At 36.5% G+C, this 17,505-nt stretch overlaps 1 protein-coding gene across 2 annotated transcripts in view; it reads left to right on the top strand.

Annotated features, from left to right (window-relative positions):
• Nucleotides 1–212: 212 nt before the first annotated feature.
• Nucleotides 213–17,505, top strand: part of dab2ipb (DAB2 interacting protein b) — a 160,770-nt gene continuing 143,477 nt past the window's right edge. For both annotated transcript variants that reach the window (XM_046838901.1, XM_046838900.1), the window contains exons 1-3: nt 213–294; nt 8,871–8,992; nt 16,961–17,087. In XM_046838901.1, coding sequence (XP_046694857.1) covers nt 255–294; nt 8,871–8,992; nt 16,961–17,087 — 289 coding nt within the window. In that variant the 5' untranslated portion in view covers nt 213–254. The remainder of the gene's footprint in view (nt 295–8,870; nt 8,993–16,960; nt 17,088–17,505) is intronic.

Genomic DNA, 17,505 nt, shown 5'->3' with positions numbered 1-17,505 from the left:
GAGAGATAGAGAGAGAGAGAGATGTGTGAGTAAGCTTAGCTGAAATCACCACCGTGATAAAGTGTGTTTCAGTCGCCTGCCAATAGCCCTGAGGCACTGTGCACAAACGCACTTCTCATCAAAGCCTCTCTCTCTCTCTCTCTCTCTCTCTCTCTCTCTCTCTCTCTCACTCTTTCTCCCTCAGTTACGGCTTCACTTCAACATATGCTGCTCAACCACTGAAGGAGTAAACAGTGTAAACAGTGAGACTGGCGATGGATAGACAAGGAAGCATGTCCTCTGAGTCACTAGCAGGTAAAAAACAGAGACTTTTTTCCTTCATAATCATTCATTTATTGTTTGCTTTGTGTTGTGTGTTTCTGGAATATACACCAATTTTATAGCTGAACGCTCTCAACAGCAGTCATACAGTCCATGTTGTGTTCACAAAGATTTCCATTGGAGATATTTAAAAATGTCTATTTTGTCATTAATAGAAAGTATGAAACGCCTCATATAACATTCAAATCATTGATTTGACCTGAACTGTGCTCTGGACTCATGACTCAAGCTTCAAATCACTCATTTGGATGGATGCTCGGTATAAAAATTTCTTTTTGACTAAGTTTTATTTTATATGTACAGAAGAGGGTCAGACGTCTCAAACTTTGAACAGAATTTTAAATAGATTTTGCACTCTGGGTTTGTAAAATTGGGTTTAGATTTTTTGATTGCTAAAATGCCTGGGATTGGGATTTAATTTTAGGGCCATTAAGCTTAAAAGTAATTGTGTGTGTGTGTGTGTGTGTGTGTGTGTGTGTGTGTGTGTGTGTGTGTGTGTGTGTGTGTGTGCCTCCACTATATTCATGAGCATGCAAAGGTCCAGTTTATGGCCATGTGCACTGGGCAGGAATGTGCCTTCGAGATCATTCTTGAAATACAGTAGGCAAAATGAACATATGCAAAATGAACAGCTGTGGAGAGAGAGAGAGAGAGAGAGAGAGAGAGAGAGAGAGAGAGACAAAATAGTCCATGCCCTGCAATTTGATGACCTAATTACTGTATACTGTGTACACTGAGTGTAGAATATTCCATCCGCAACAACTTTCTTGGCTTCTTATAAGCAGTTTCGACTCATGAGATTCATGAAAGTAGAATAAACCGAATGCTTATTTACTAGTTAATCATAGGACATAATACAACGTGCCATAACAAGTCATATTGGGTTTGTTTAATTTTCTTGAGGCCATTCACTAGAATAGTATGTGTAATACAGATCTGGCAGCAAGCAGGATTATTTATTGTGGGTTTGCCTTGAAATGTATCAGAATTCATGCAGCGTCAGTGATCTGAACATTAAAAATGGGACTTTTTTATTTTTTATTTTTTAAAACAGAACCACTTTTGTTATATTTAATGAAGTTCTCTTCATAATATGGTGGTTGTTAAATAAATCTTTGATTTGGCGAGGATCTCTGGTGTCTTTTTTGCCTCAGGGTGTGTAAAGGGAAGAAAAAGATTCTGGACAAGGTGGCATTTCTATATAGCGCCTTAGCAGAACATGTGAAATGTGTGTGAATTTTTCAATAGATAAACAACTGTACTGTATATAACATTAAAATAGGACTTCCTGGAAATGTTGCCACAAAAATATAAGCAAACAATTATATAGAATGTGTTTGTATGTTGTAGTTTTACAATTTCCATGCAGTGGAATTAAAAAAGTGAGCTTCATGTGAGCTCCCTGAATTCAAACCCATCCAACAAATTTAGAATGCTTTAAAATTACTTTTTTTTAATGATTAATGATTGATTCATCCCATTTTAAGTTTTGAGGGGGTTTTTAAGGTGGTCATAATGTTATGCCTGATCGGTGGTCATAATCTTATGCCTGGTCAGTGTATATACTCTTAGACACCTGATCGTAAGTTCTCATTAAGTTATATTAATCAACACTCTTTTGGAAAGATGTTCCACTAGATTTTAGAGTTAGTAAAGGATAAAGTAAAGTCAGTTACTGATAATGAGGTTTAGGGTATTCCAGCGTTCCAATTCATCCCAAAGGTTTTCAGTAGGTAAGATCTATTCCAATTCATGTAAGCCATATATATTAATGGTGCTGGCTTTGTGCATAGGGGTATGCTGGAAGAGGTTTGGGTCTCCAAGTTTAAGTATAGGGGAAAGTTTTATGTTAGCAAATCCAATGACATCCTGTCATTGGATGTGCTCCTTTAACATAGTTCAGTTTTTTCTATATAGTGAAGTTTACTGAAAAAATTAGTACAAAGCCATAATGCACATCATCTTCATAAACCTGAATTGGGAAACTATTTATAAGTTGATACAATCTCAAATTTATTCATGGCCTGACAAAGAATCAGTGCCTTCACACGTTGGGTCTCTGTTAGAATTTAATCCCTCAGAGATTTGGTTAATATGAGTGATGTGGGTTTGGGGTAATATATATGCTGATTCTTTTAAAAGTAAGTGAGAATTGAAAGGAGAGGAAATAGAGCGAATCAATATGTATTGTTGTATGCAAGATTTAGAAGTAAAACCACTGTCAAATAATGTATCATGTAATATATTATTGTTGAAAGTGCCAGAAAATTAAAAATCCTTCATGCTTAGATGTTAGATGTTGTTTCTAAGTGGTGATATCAGGTGGTGACTTGAAAATATCTCAACAACCCACAACATGCAGTGATGAAACCTAGAGGCAAACAGGCAAGGACTGGCAATGATTGGAACACCTGGTATTTTTCAATCTTCAACTGTCCAGTTTGGGTGAGCCTGTGCTAATGTTGCCTCAGATTCTTCTTCTTGGTTGAAAGAACTGGAACCTCCTGCTATTGTAGTCCTTCTGCCTCAAGGCTTTGACATGTTATGTATTCTGTGATGCTGAGTTACCTTCTTGTGAACCAGTCTCTCCATTTTCTATTGAACTCTCTCATTAACATGGCGTTTCTACCCACTGAATTGGTGCTCACTGAATGTTTTTTGTTTTTTGCACCAATCCGCATTCAGCTCTGAAAGATTTTGCACATCAGAATAAATCAACTTAAACCAGCAAGATCTACATAAAAAAGAAGACAGGCTTATATTGATATTATGCTGCTTGATTTTTATCTGGCATCAGCTGTAATAGCACTCAACCATATGGCGTTGTTTTAATCATCGCCATCATTTCTGATTTTTTTTTTAATGAGCAGCTTTTCAAACAGAGACCCTTCCGTGAAGTCAAAAAAGTTTTTTTTCCCTTTGCAAACTAGCAGCCCACGTCCAATTAAAACCAACCTCCTTCTCTGCACATTCGATGCCTCATGAGCTGTGCATGAGCTGCTAATTATGAGTTGAAACTAATTATACAATAAGAATTTTTGAAACGAAGCCTTCATGTGAAGATGGTGATGGGAGTAGACGGGAAAACAAATGTTCCTCGGTGCGGTTTTCAGTGTGTGTTATGGTGCTGATAAGCCTTTTTTTTTCCTGTGGCATAAAGCGATCTGCTCTCTGACCACAAAAGCTTGTAAACGGACCACACAGATTAAGCACATCTGGCTGGAGAATAGACATTACCTTTATCAAGAGAGCTTTGTCAACATCACCACAGCTGTTTAATGAATTGTAAAATCGGAAAAAAGAGCTCAACGGAACAATGTGGATACAAGATACACACTCTTTTCATGGCATTGTACATTCTAAAACAATTGTATAAAGACTTATAGCACATGAGCAGCTCGATTTCGCTGCTCATAGCAACAATTGGTGGTAAACACAGCCGTTTATTTTAATCTTGTCTTATTGCCGTGCCTCATATCCGCTGTTCGTTCCGGCTACACCAATGAAAACAAGCTGAAGATTGAAACGTCTTTTCTTTTTTTTTTTTCACTAAACTACAATTTGCATTTGGAGTGAAAGGAAATTTATTTCATACACGAACCTTGTTGTTTACTCTTCTAGTAACTATTTAAGACCTTGGGGAAATTGTGCAATAAATCCATGGAGCCACAGCAATGCAAGCACAGGGCTGCTTTTATGGATTTGCTAAAATTAAGTCTGGCTGTCAATCAATTCACTAAACTTCTTTATTTAATGCACATTTTAATACAATTAAGACAGACTTATAATCTTGAGCTTTATTTTTCCTAATAAACGACTAACGATAAACGACTAACCTGAGATTCATAGCAAGTAATTAAGTCTACACAATATGGACATAAGTTTGTGAAAACCTAACCATAATCTCCACTCTTCTGGGAAGAAGTTCCACCAGATTTTGGAGTGTGCTTTGTAAAGATTTGTGCTCATTCAGCCACAAGGGTGTCAGTAAAGTCAGGTACTGATGTAGGTGATTTGAGGAAGCCTGGGGTGCAGCAAGGGTCCAAATTATTCCAAAGGTGTTTAATATGAATGAGGTCAGAGTTCTATAGCAGGGCACTCAAGATCTTCCACTTGATATCTTCATGGAGACGGCCTTGTGCATAGGGACATTGTCATGCTGGAACATGTTTGGGTCTCCTAGTGAAGTGAAGGGAAATTTAAATTTGAATGAATCCAGATACACCCTATACATCTGTGTGCCTCCATTTGGGGTAGACCCAAATATTGCTGGAAAAGTCTGCTTTGTCCATATAGTGTATTTGTTGCTTTCTTTCGGCTTCTCCCATTAGGGGTCGCCACAGGGGATCATCCATATTCATGATCCGCATGTTTGATTTGGCACATGTTTTTACGCTGGATGTCCTTCCTAACGCAACCCTCCCCATTTATCTGGGCTTGGGACCGGCACTAAGAGTGCACTAGCTTGTGCAACCCTAATGGCTGGGGTTGGTTCCCTGACCGGGGATCGAACCCGGGCCGCAGCGGTGAGAGCGCCGCATCCTAACCACAAGACCACGAGGAAACCCCATTTAGTGTATTTGTTAACCCTGAAAAAAAGTAACTGAATATCTTCTAAATTATAACGGGAAACAAAAAATAGCAATAATTATTTGTATTTTTTAATTTTTTTTAAGCTTGTCTGGAAATTATTATCTCGTTCAGTATAGTTCAGAAAAGTGCCTCTTGTGCTTTATTCCAGTGCTTAATAGAGTTATTTAAGTCACGTGACATCAATGATGTAAATCTGGTGCAGTTTTTTCGATTTATGAGTCAAAAAAAAGATTTGTGTTTTGGTCTTTCTACAGTAAGCAGAGCACAAAACTGACCTCTCAGTCATTCAGTCGAAAGAGGTGACTTTTAGTGGTGAATAATTTGACTCAGTTGAAACTCCCATCTCTACATCATACATCAAAACCCGATCAATACAACCAAGCCTGAAAAAAAGAACAAAAATACTCCAAAACAACTGTACTAAAAAAATCAATACTGGTCTTTTTTTTGCAGCTGATATTAAATTCAACCCAGACTCTGTTGATAAATGTAGGAAGTTTTAATAGTTAGATAAAGGGATAAGACAAGAGGTCTATTCAAGCAATTATAAAATGTATGCAATTTTACTTTATATAAATTGCTCAAAAAAAAAAAAGCAAAAACACTGACCCCACAATTCCACTTACACTCCCGAATTAAACTTAATCTTGAACCTGAACAAGGAGACCCAAACCTGTTCCAGCGTGACAATGCTCTTTTGCATAAAGTTAGCTCAATGAAGATATGGTGTTGAAGTATGGAATGGTAGCCACATTTGTTTAGTATTCCTTTGGACTGGAATAACACTATAAGCTTCCAGGCTCTAAAACAACCCCAAACCATTAAAACTCCCAACTCCATGTTTGACAGTAGGTGTGAGGAAGTCAGCTAACAACTTATATACTGTTCTCCATCTTTCATAAGTTCACCTGTTGGAGGAGTTATTGTATGTATGCATATATTAGGGGTGTAACATTACAAGTATTCGTATTGAAATCTTTCAGTACAGGGCTTCCAGTTCGGTATACATGTATGCAATGCAATCATTTTTGTGTATGTGTGTTAAGTATACATATATCCCTGTGATTGCCTTGAATACGTTACTATAGAAACAATAACATATTAGAACAAACACATGAATTTAACCACATTATTAGCAATGTGAAGTTAAAGAAAATGAAATTCTGACCTTTCGACCAATCCGATATGAGAAAATTTAACAGCACAAAGGTATGAGCTGATGCTAAAGGTTTACAGTAGTTTCTTTGCATGGCTTATACCAAGAATTCTATTATCCTTTTTCAGACCTGTATGCAAATAGGAAAAAAAACCATCATGGTCGCCAAGGTGCCGAGATATTTACAGTGTGTTTTTCTGCATGTGTGAGCGTATATAAAACAGATTGAGTAAACACAATTTGGCTATGTTGGGAGGCATCGCTTGTGAGTGGTTCATGTATGTGTGTGTGTGCAGGGGGGCGAATGAAAAATGGAAAATGTAATTTATAAGACATATTATTTCTCTGCTCTGTAATAGGCCCTGCCAAGCAGGAAGGTCACATGACTTCTGAGCTTGACAGACGTTTTTAAAATGAGCTTTGAGTTCTAATTTGCTTCTTCGTTCTCACTCTCTTTTCACAATCCCAACACTACTCTCGTCATTTTACTCTCATTTCTCATCAATGGTTTGGACACAACTGTCCACTCAGTTCTGTTATCTTGTCTGGTGAAACGACATCCGAAATCTTGCTGAGCCTTCACTTTTGTTTCGCTTTACAGGTTCAATCTGGCCTCTGTTCTAATAGCAAATGTTTGTGCATCTGGCCATCAGTGATGAGAATATATATGCATCAGACAACAAAAAGCTATTTTCTATGTAGTAGTTAAGTTTTTTTTTTTATTTGTTGTAACAGAAAAAATTCATGAAATGTCATTTTAGAAATTTAACATGTTTTGGATAAACTGTAAAATCTAAGTCATGTAGTTCTTCCTATTAAGATTACAATAAACCTAATAAAAGATTATTAAATGTATTTTAAGCCATTTGTACTCATTTCAATCTTCATATTTTCTTTTTCTATTTTTAGATAGTTTATTTTAATTTAAAACATTTGATCAAGAAAAAGTTTGCTGATCTATATTTGATTTATTAATACTTGATTTATAATAATCTCATAAGAAATACCAGGACTGGTTGATTATATTCAAGATACCTTCACCTGCTAAGTTGACTAGTTTCTTTTGCAGGTTAAAATAACTTTCTAGTTTAAAAAATAGCTCATTCTTTTTCATAAGTTTTTAATTATGTGTTATGTGCTAGCACACATTTTAATTTAAACCTAATCCTGGCCTATATTTAGTCTTGACAAAGTGTATGAAAATTGAAAGTGAGAGAAACTTGGATGAAATTTCTTCATACTGTTGAGCTGTAAAGAGTTGTAGACATTAAAAGCACCATTAAACCCAAAGTGCAATGCTTTACATTCACTAATCTGAATATGACAAGAAATGTCATGTGCTACTTATTAATAACAGGCTCCGCCTCTTCTGGTCAGATTCTTGTCTTCTGATTATTCGATTCCTGTCAACCACTTGGTTATGATTGATAAAAAATTAAAGTACAGATATTAGACAGGATTTTAGAGCCTTAGAAAGCAGAGCAAAAGCAAAGGGCAAAATGAAATAACCAAATAGGGACTGCAACATGTGGATTTTTCAGACTTATGTATGAAATCTAAATACCAGTGTGTGCAAATATTGGTAATAAGTTGGCACCATGTCAAGTCAAGTCAAGTCAAGTCAAGTCAAGTTTATTTCTATAGCGCTTTTCACAACAGGCATTGTCTCAAAGCAGCTTTACAGAAATCAACAGTTAAGGTGAATGGTGTGTATTTATCCCTGATGAGCAGCCGTGGCGACTGTGGCAAGAAAAAAACTCCCTTAGATGTAATGAGGAAGAAACCTTGAGAGGAACCAGACTCAAAAGGGGGAACCCATCCTCATTTGGGTGACATCAAGAGTGTGATTATAGTCTTTAAACAATACAGAACAGTGAAGAGTGAGAACTAACATGAGTACTGGAGTATAAGATTATAAGTAATGTTCTTTCTACAGTCTTACACAGTCATTATGGTTATTAAAGCTAGGAGCTACTGAGCAACTTATAAAATAGCTCAAGATTTGTCAAAATTCCACACATGAAGTGGAATCCAGCTGGCACCAGTACGTCTCAGGGTGGTACGGGAAGTTTGCGAGTTCTGCATCAATTTCTTTAAAGGTATATAATCTTCATGAGGTGGGACGTGACTGGAGCTGGCCAAACCTCAGGATTCCTCGGGATGGGGAGAGAAAGGCACACCATGTACATTTAGCTCTGAACACAGTACATTCTAATCACATATAGGAAGACAGGACCGGTGTTGTATTTCTCACACCATCTTGTGGTGTTTTGCTGCTCTCTTAACGTAGCATGTTCAACACTATCTAAAATTAAATGAGAATTAAATGAGATTTGTAAAAAGTACCGATGCAGGTCCCACGATTCATCATGCATTCACTTTCTGTCATACTCAGCAAATTTACCCAAGCTGATTTTCTCTGGTGGTTGGTGCAATATTTGAAGTAACTGCACCACTCTTGTTGTCAGAGCTCACCAGCAATAAGCTCATTTCCATATAAATGTGTTCTGACACACTTGATTCATTTCGGGGCGCTATTCTCCACTGATTGAAAGGTTGTTTGTTTCACGAATCTTTCCCAGACTGTTCTACCTGAACTTGAGGGTAAATTGACTCATGCAGAGTTGGCAGTTAGAGGAAGACAATATCATAAATTACACAGAGGCAAACTTTTTTTTTTCCAGATTTGAATAATCGTTGCCTCATAAGCATGCGAAGAAGGAGAAATTTAAAAGTTTGACCATGTGCTTTCAGCAATCTTCGATAATCCTAATTCTCTGCATTTTCTCTTTCACCTCAGAAATAAGGGGTCATCAAGACCACTGGGTCTCATATGGACATCCATGTTTTGAGCAGCATGTCTGGAATCCCAAATTCTGTGTGGTAACTGATGGTCAAATGCTGCTCCTGGATAAGGATCAGGTATGGAAACACACACACTGGGAACAGCAAACCTGCTTGATAAATGGGTGATAAACCTGTTTTTGTTTTATTTAAATCAACAGTGTGGGTGATTATGTGCAATACTGACCACAAGGCACCAAATATACCCTGTTTAAAGGCTTATGAGATAAGATGTTGGAGTTCTGATCGGAAGGTCAAGGGCTCAAATCCCAGCACCACTAAACTGCCACTGCTGGGTTCTTGAGCAAGACCCTCAATTACTCAGCTGTATAATTAAGATAACTGTAGGTCGCTCTGAATATGGGTGTCTGCCAAATATTGTAAATGACATACCCTGCAAATTGTGAGTGTAAAATGTTCATCTGATGATTTGTGTTCACTTTAAAAATGTTGCCAACTTATAGGTCTCGCTAGCTGCCACTACCTTTATAATCAAATATTCCACTTGCTAGTTAGTTTTATTGAGTGTGACATGAATGGCGATACTAATTACAACTCTTACTTATGAGTTGAGGCAGGGAATTATACAGGAGTCCAGACCATTAAATGAAGCATATAAGACCATAAGCTCAGATACCTTTATCTAAAAACCTTTACCTAAAACCCACCACCTGCCTCTTGCCTGCAGTGCCGCATGTAAAATTAAAATATTGCCTGAAATTTATGATAAAAATCCTTTAAATACTTCTGTTCATTTTTTTTATATTTAATGTATAAGACATGCACTTGATAGAAAGTGTTTTATACTAAATTCATTGTGAATACTACCTAGATAGGTAGGATTTGCCGGTCATAGTCAGGGGGGAACTTTAGATCCCAGCAACCGTTGTGGCTTTCAAAATATGGCCACCACAAACTCTACCTTCCAGCCCCGTGTTTTCTGTGTGCCATGCAGAGGTATAAAGAGTATCTAAAATGTATTTTGTGTAATGTAAATGTAATTTAATAATAGTATACAAAACGTACTCCGTTACAAGTTAAAAGTCACAAATTCCAAATATGAGTAAAAGTCTTGAGAGACAGCACTTGAGTATTTGACTCAGACTGAACGTAGGCTCAAAGATGCACTAGTCCTTAACACATGTAAGTGAACAGCAAAAAAACAATACATTTGAACCCAAATTAAAACAAAAATCTCTTCAACATGCCAAAATAAAACAAAGGTCAAACAAGTAAAAAAAAAAACATAGTAGTAAAGCAATTTTTCCAAAAGGTCTCTTCAATAACAAAAATAAAATTACAGTATCACGTCAAAAAGTAGAAGAACCATTATTATTTATTAGACAAATAAAATTAAAGTAAGTCATTTGAAGTGAAACCAAATAGTCATATTCAGAGTTGACTTTGATTTGATGCAGCTCTCAGTCTCAGAGATGGGCAATATTTCTTTTTATTAAACTTCAACAAAGTTTGTAGAATGTATTCAAGCTGTTTTTTGGACTGACAATAAGGACAGCAGTTAGTAAAGTTGCTCACAGGCAGCAGATGCAGGTAGGGGAGTGTTGAGCCTCAAATATATCATCAACAGAGGTGCAAATATAATTGATAACAATCAATGTCAATTAAAACATAATGAAGTAAGAAGTAGATATACTGAATCATAGATGTAGTTGAGTAAAAAGTAAAAGTTGCTTATACTGTATCTTTGATAGTCAGTAAAACGAGAAAGTAGGCAAAAAATGACTATATACAGTACACACTTCTTTGTGTTTGTTTGTTTAGTATTGTTCATACTGAGCCTTTGTTTCATGATTTCCCAGTTTTCGTTCTCGCTTTGCCCAGTTTGTCTTGTTCGCTGAATTCCCAAACTCTGATTTCAATTTGTCTGCGTGTTTAGTTTTTAAAAAGTTTAACTGCATTTGCATCCTGTACGCTGTAATATCGTCATTATTGCCATTGGCACTTCAGACTGCAAGCAAAAAAATTATAATTTGTTTCGACAAAATTAAATATGGAAATCCACAACTTTCCCAAAGAAATCCCCTCAGTTCTTGAAATGTATTCACTTTTTTAGACAAGCAGTGCAAGGTGGCAGAGACAAATACACCAGAACACAAAGTAAAAAAAAAAACATGACACACAAATGAATTTGTCTTTCAAGCACAACTTGATGCTGTGTGATTCATAAGCAAAAAGTCAGCTAAATTTGCTGTGAATAAACATTGCCGTAAATCGTATTGTGTTGTTGCACTGCCGCTCCACAGCTCGACGCTCCCCGGTTCGATCCTGAGGACACAAGCGACGGCGCATGAGAGTGCTCACAGAACCATACAGCATGTTAGCAGGATTCAGTTTATCACCATGACACTTTAATGGCACACGCATAACCCGACTCGAACCAAATTCACACAGTTTAAGGCACTAAATCTCCTAGAGACGATCAATACATAATCTAACCTCGAACAAAAAAAACCCCACAGTCTTCAGTGAGGTCAATATATAATTTCCCTTCTGCTATATCTGAACCCCAGAGGAAAGAGGTAGAAAATATACGCTAGAGCAGTGGTCCCCAAACCCTGGGCCGCAGACCGGCACCTGTCCGTGGGTCAATTGGTACCGGGTCACACAGAAAGAATACATAACTTACATTATTTTTGTTTTATTTATTATCTAAATCTGAAGAATCTTTTATTTTGGAAAATTAACGGATTCTCTCCGCCTTATCTGTCTATGACTCACTCTTGATGCATGTCATGATGCCTCGGTCACATGTCTTACCAACATCCGCTACCTTCTTAAAGGGGCTGCTCCGGCCGCTAACACATAATACATTACCGCTAAATTCAAACCCCCAAGCTAGCAAAATAAACAAAAAACAACACAGTGGATTCACGTTTATTATTATATTTTAGAAAATGCCAGTTTTTATGGTCGTATCATTTTATTTTGTTGTATTTATCCGCCACGCTTTAAAGGCCGGTCCGTGAAAATATCGTCTGACATTAAACCGGTCCGTGGTGCAAAAAAGGTTGGGGACCGCTTTACTATGGTACAAAATAAGGTGTTTATTTTAAATAAGAGAACTTATTTAGAACACACAGAACACACTAAGAACACACAGACCTAGTGCTAATTTGCCTCTGCAAAATAATAAAAAATTTAATTGGTGCTTATTATTGTGTTGTGAGATGGAAAAAGAGAAAAAAAAAAGATATATAGTCTATCATTGTGTGCCGTTTGTTCAAAATATAACTTCAATGCAAAATATGAGTGTTTCCTTCTCATAAGGTTTCTGTTAAAACAGGCTTCTGCAAATTGTAATACTTGCCCTAGAATCACACTAATTTCCGCACACAGCTGCAGGTCCTGAAGTGATTTTTAGGTTTAGGTTTAGTAAAGCACACTGTTGGTAAAAAATAAGAGCATTTGCTTAAATACTGCCCTTTTTTTGCACTTTAATGTTGAATAGTCTTTGATTAAAAATAAAACTCATACATGTACAAAAACACATACTGTACATAAGCATACTTTTTATTGCCTATTTGAAAGAACCAAACATTTGCAGACCCCGTGGAGAAGATAGTTTTCATCTACAAAAATAGTAAATGAAGTTTTCGTTGTTGCCTTCTATAATCTAATGATCTGATATTACACAAATTTGTTGGTTTTCATCAAAATTTTATATTTTGTGGTAGTAGTTGTATGTATAGGAATTAAAATATTCGTGAATGTGATATTAATATTTGAAGAGACAAGGCTGAATGAACATTTATACTTCTCAAATATCATGTTAGCACAATATCTTCTTGAATCTTTTAAATAATAAATGGCAGACAGGATTAACAGAAAAAAGTGTACCCCTGTATAGAAAAGTGCACAGTTTGTGGACACCTAACTATAAGATTTGTATGTGATTTTTTTTTTAAACATCTTATTCCACATTTAGTCGCCCATTTCCTGTTATAATAAACTCCACTCTTCTGGGAAGATGTTCCACTAGATTTTGGAGAGTGCTTCTGGAGATTTGTGTTCACTCATCCACAAGGGTCTTAGTAAAGTCAGATACTGGTGATGTAAGGAGGCCTCGGGTGCAGTCAGCATTCGAATTCATCACAAAGGAGCTCAAGAGGGTTGAGCTCTATAGCAGGCCACTCACGATCTTCTCTTCCAACCCATGTGAAGCATACTGTATTTTAATGGAGCTGACTTTGTTCACAGAATCATTGTCATGCTAGAACAGTTTTGGTGTTCTAGTTGTGACAGGTTTCCAAATATGTGACAAATGACACCTGACACAACCTGAGGACACAAGAGAACACGTCAGGGTGAGAATGAACATAAGCTTCTATTTTTTATGTTCGGAGTTCTGTGCAATAAAACACACATACGCACCAGTTCTCTAAGAGACACAGAAAAAGAGCAAATACATAAGCATGTGTCATTTTGTTCATTCCCCCACTTCTAATATGACCTCAGTCTGACATGGTATAATTCAAATTGATAGATTTTATATAAAGAAAATTGTAGTAAATGAAACATATTGTCAACATAAAAAAAGCTGAGATGTAGTGGGACATAAAATTGGTTAGAGACTATTTTAAAGAAATTCTTTTGCCATTCAAATGTGTTCTGAGTCAATCTGATCCTACACCTGAGTACAGTATGTTGTTTTGTGTCTGAGGTGGCAAAAGTACACACATTCTTCACTCAAGTAGATGTACAGATACTCATGTTTTAAAAGACTCTAGTAAAAGTTGAATTACTGACTTCACTTTTTCACTTAATTTGAAGTAAAGAAGTTTGGGCTCTGACATGTACTTAAATAAATAAAGCCTTTACTACCACCTGTTTTAGTGTCACACTGGTAACTGGACCTCATTTCATATTAATATATTATACAAAAGAATTTAACATATTGTTATCTAATGAATGTATTCAGGCTGAACATTCACTATATAGAGCACAAGCAGAGAAAAGATGATGATCAGGTGATCAGGAACGTCTCTGTTCTCAGTCATGTTCACGTCGCTGACTCCCTCTGTCTCATCCACATCAGCCCTAGACTTCTTGTTTCCTTCTGCCTTGCTCGCTGTTAGCTCCGTAGGCTAGCCTACATCTGTAGTGTTTGATAATCAGGAAATGATACACCAGTGGCAGGTTGAAAAAGCCTTGCATTACAGGAGGTTGATGGGCTGAAAATAGCACGCAATGAGAAGAAAATATATTGACCATGTCACCAAAAAAATTAGAACTAAAGTAATTAGCCTGGTTTGAAAATGTAAGATGTAGAAAGTACAGATATTTGAAGTTTAAATAGTAAAAATAAATAGTGAATTAAAATACTTATAGCAGTAAAATCTGAAGTACAGTAACAAAGTATTTGTACTTCGTTACTTCTAATCTCTGTTTGGTGATTGATGTAAGGTATTTTCTGGCGAATGATCATCGATCAACTGCTCAACATTTACTTCTAATTACCTTGTGGACATTTGTCTATTTGTACTTATTGTTTCTATTTAACCAGATACCAGTGCTTCACATATTGTTCATATATATGAAGCATTATTGATAAATAACTAGATGTAGGACGTTTTGGGGGACAAGGTGAGGGAGGCGAGATTGAGATGGTTTGGACATGTGCAGAGGAGGGACATGGGGTATATCGGTAGGAGAATGCTGAGGATGGAGCCACCAGGAAGGAGGAAAAGTGGAAGACCAAGAAGGAGGTTTATGGATGTGGTGAGGGAAGACATGCAGGTAGTTGGGTTACAAGAGGCAGATGTAGAGGACAGGGGGATATGGAGACGGATGATCCCCTGTGGTGACCCCTAATGGGAGAAGCCGAAGAAGAAGAAGAAGAAGAAGAAGAAGAAGAAGAAGAAGAACTGCCTGGGTTTCTTGAATTAGGCTACTAGTTGATTTCTATTTTAAAAAGTAGAATCAAAAATATTTGTTAGAGATTTTGCATTCAGGTAGAAACAAAAGTATTATTAGTGGAAAAAGATCAATTATAAACCTGAATGATGTAGCTGAGTTTGAGGAACTGTCAGAGCTGACAAACCCTATTACTTCCACCTCCCCACATATAAAAAACCCACCCATTTTGAGCCACACTAACCTCAGGGAAAACCTTAACTTAAACAAACATACAGATTTAAATTATTTTTATATGAGTAAATTATTCATGAATGTAGAATTCATCTATTTGAGTCAAATAAAAACATTCCTTAGAAAAGGAGGACTTTTTCCAATTCTTTATGAACGCCCATTGACATTCTAAACACTTTTTATTCCTGTGTATCTCCTGAAATTTCTGTGTATAACAGCAAAGACAAAAACAACACATTGTGTATTACAAAAAAGAAAAAAGAAAAAAATGCTGACACCAGTTTCCCCAGCAACAAGTTAGTAATTTTAGCAAACAGATTTCTTTTGCATACACACTTCAACTATGACCACTGCAACCCAGGGACACCATGCACACAACACAATGAAAGCTTTACATTCATTAAAAAAGGGGGACATAAAAAGCTTTGAATGCAAGATTTTTTTAATTGACCTGTCATATTTGCATATGCTGGCCTGCCCTTTTATATTCCTCTTGTACTTTTAGATATCCTTGCTAGCATAGCTTTTTAAATAATGCAAACACGGCCTTCTTTTTTCTTGTATAAATCATTAAAAGACGTAGCAAGAAATCTTTGAACAGGCCTTTTGTGGAATATTGTAGTACCAAATGCTGACTTTTGATAAAATTTAAAGATTTTCTTCACTATTTCTAAATGCACTCCAGGTAGACACTTGTAGAAATAGCTAGTTTATCATTGACAAGAATACATTGTGTTTTCCCAAGTCCCAATTATAATCGTAATTTGCTGGTGTGCTTGGGATCCTTAATTACCACAAAGTTGACTTTTCCCTCCAGTTATATTAGGAGACCCAAATCTGTTCCATTATGACTATGCTTCTGTGCTCAGAGAAAGCTCTATAAATATATAGTTTACATGGATTAGAGTGGAAGATCTTGAAATGGATGACAAAAGTGAAAACTGTGAAATGGTATGTTCAAAAAGCACATATGAATCTTATGGTCAGGTGTCCACAAACCTTTTTTCCATATATTGTCCAAACAGACTGGATATGTACACTAGATACACTATATGGACAAAAGTATTGGGACACCTGACTTTTCCAGCCATATCTATTTCTTTCCCAAACTGTTATTGCAAAGTTGTAGGCACACAATAGTATAAGGTGTCTTTGGATGCAGTAGCATGACATTTTCCATGCACTTGAACTACTAATTTACCCAAAATTCCTGTTTCAGCATGGCAATGCCCCTGTGCACAAATCAAACTCCATGAAGATATGCTTTGCATGGGTTGGAGTGGACGTTCTCCTGCTACAGAGCTCTGAGCTCAAACCTATTAAACACCTTTGGGATGAATTGGAACATTGACTACACCTCAGGCCTCCTCACATTACCTACATCAGTTTCTGACTTTACTATCATCCTTGTGTCCGAATGAGCACAAATCTCCACAAGCACAATCCAAAATCTTAACAGAAAAGTGGAGGGAATGAGAAGAGAAAATATGGACTCAATGTGGAATGTGATGGTCTAAAAGCACATACAGGTGTCTGAAAACGATTGGCAATGTAGTGTAGGTATAAATATTTCTTTATCCATATTCATCATATTCTGCAAGTCCATAATCGTCCCAAATTACAAATATATTATTACAAAAAAAATTTAAATAAATAAATGTTGACAGCTGTATTTACATTAAAATAAAACTTTACATTACATTACATTTTTGTATATTTATTTTACAATTCACATTTGATTGGTTTAACAAACTAAGAGTTCGTATTCATCTTTCTCGAATTGTCTCGAGAGGTTGATTGGGTTTGAAAAATTAAAAATTCCAATACAAAAAAATTCACTAAGCATTTCTGCTGCACAGATTTATTGCTTATATATTATATATTTTTTCTTAAAAAACAACAACTCGTTATACCTATATCTTTTTTCCCTTACTCTAGATCAATCCCCTTCTGCTGCGGCACACTCCAGCTGACACATGCAAAGTGCGTTTACTACGCCGCACCATCAGCGTCCCTGTGGAATCACGCATTCCAGCATTCCACGTTCAAACGCCAACAGAAATAGGTGAGTGTCATGGCGTAATTCCTACAGCATAGAAATGAAGCAGAGGAATCAAATGTAGTAGGGCATACAACAAGAATAGACACATAGGTGTTGGCAAGATGTTACATGAAGTGGATGTTTCTGAGTTTTTTCTTCCTTTCATCATCCCCAAATTGGGTGAGAATGTTTAATATTTTGCTGGATCTTCAGAGAGTTTGACCTCTTGAGCTGAGGAGATAAATTGAGTCCTCGTTACAATATATATGTTACAACAGGGGTCACCAACATGATGCCCGCGGGCACCAGGTAGCCTGCAAGGACCACATGAGTAGCCCATGGGCCTTTTCTAAAAAAGGTTGTTTTTCTACTTTGTTAAATCATTGTTGATAATTATTATGAGAAATCATTAACACGATCAGTGTCTTCACATAGATGAATA

This window comes from Silurus meridionalis, chromosome 25, assembly GCF_014805685.1.
Source record: "Silurus meridionalis isolate SWU-2019-XX chromosome 25, ASM1480568v1, whole genome shotgun sequence".
NCBI classification, from domain to species: Eukaryota; Metazoa; Chordata; class Actinopteri; order Siluriformes; family Siluridae; genus Silurus; species Silurus meridionalis.
This window is presented reverse-complemented; position numbering and strand designations above follow the sequence as displayed.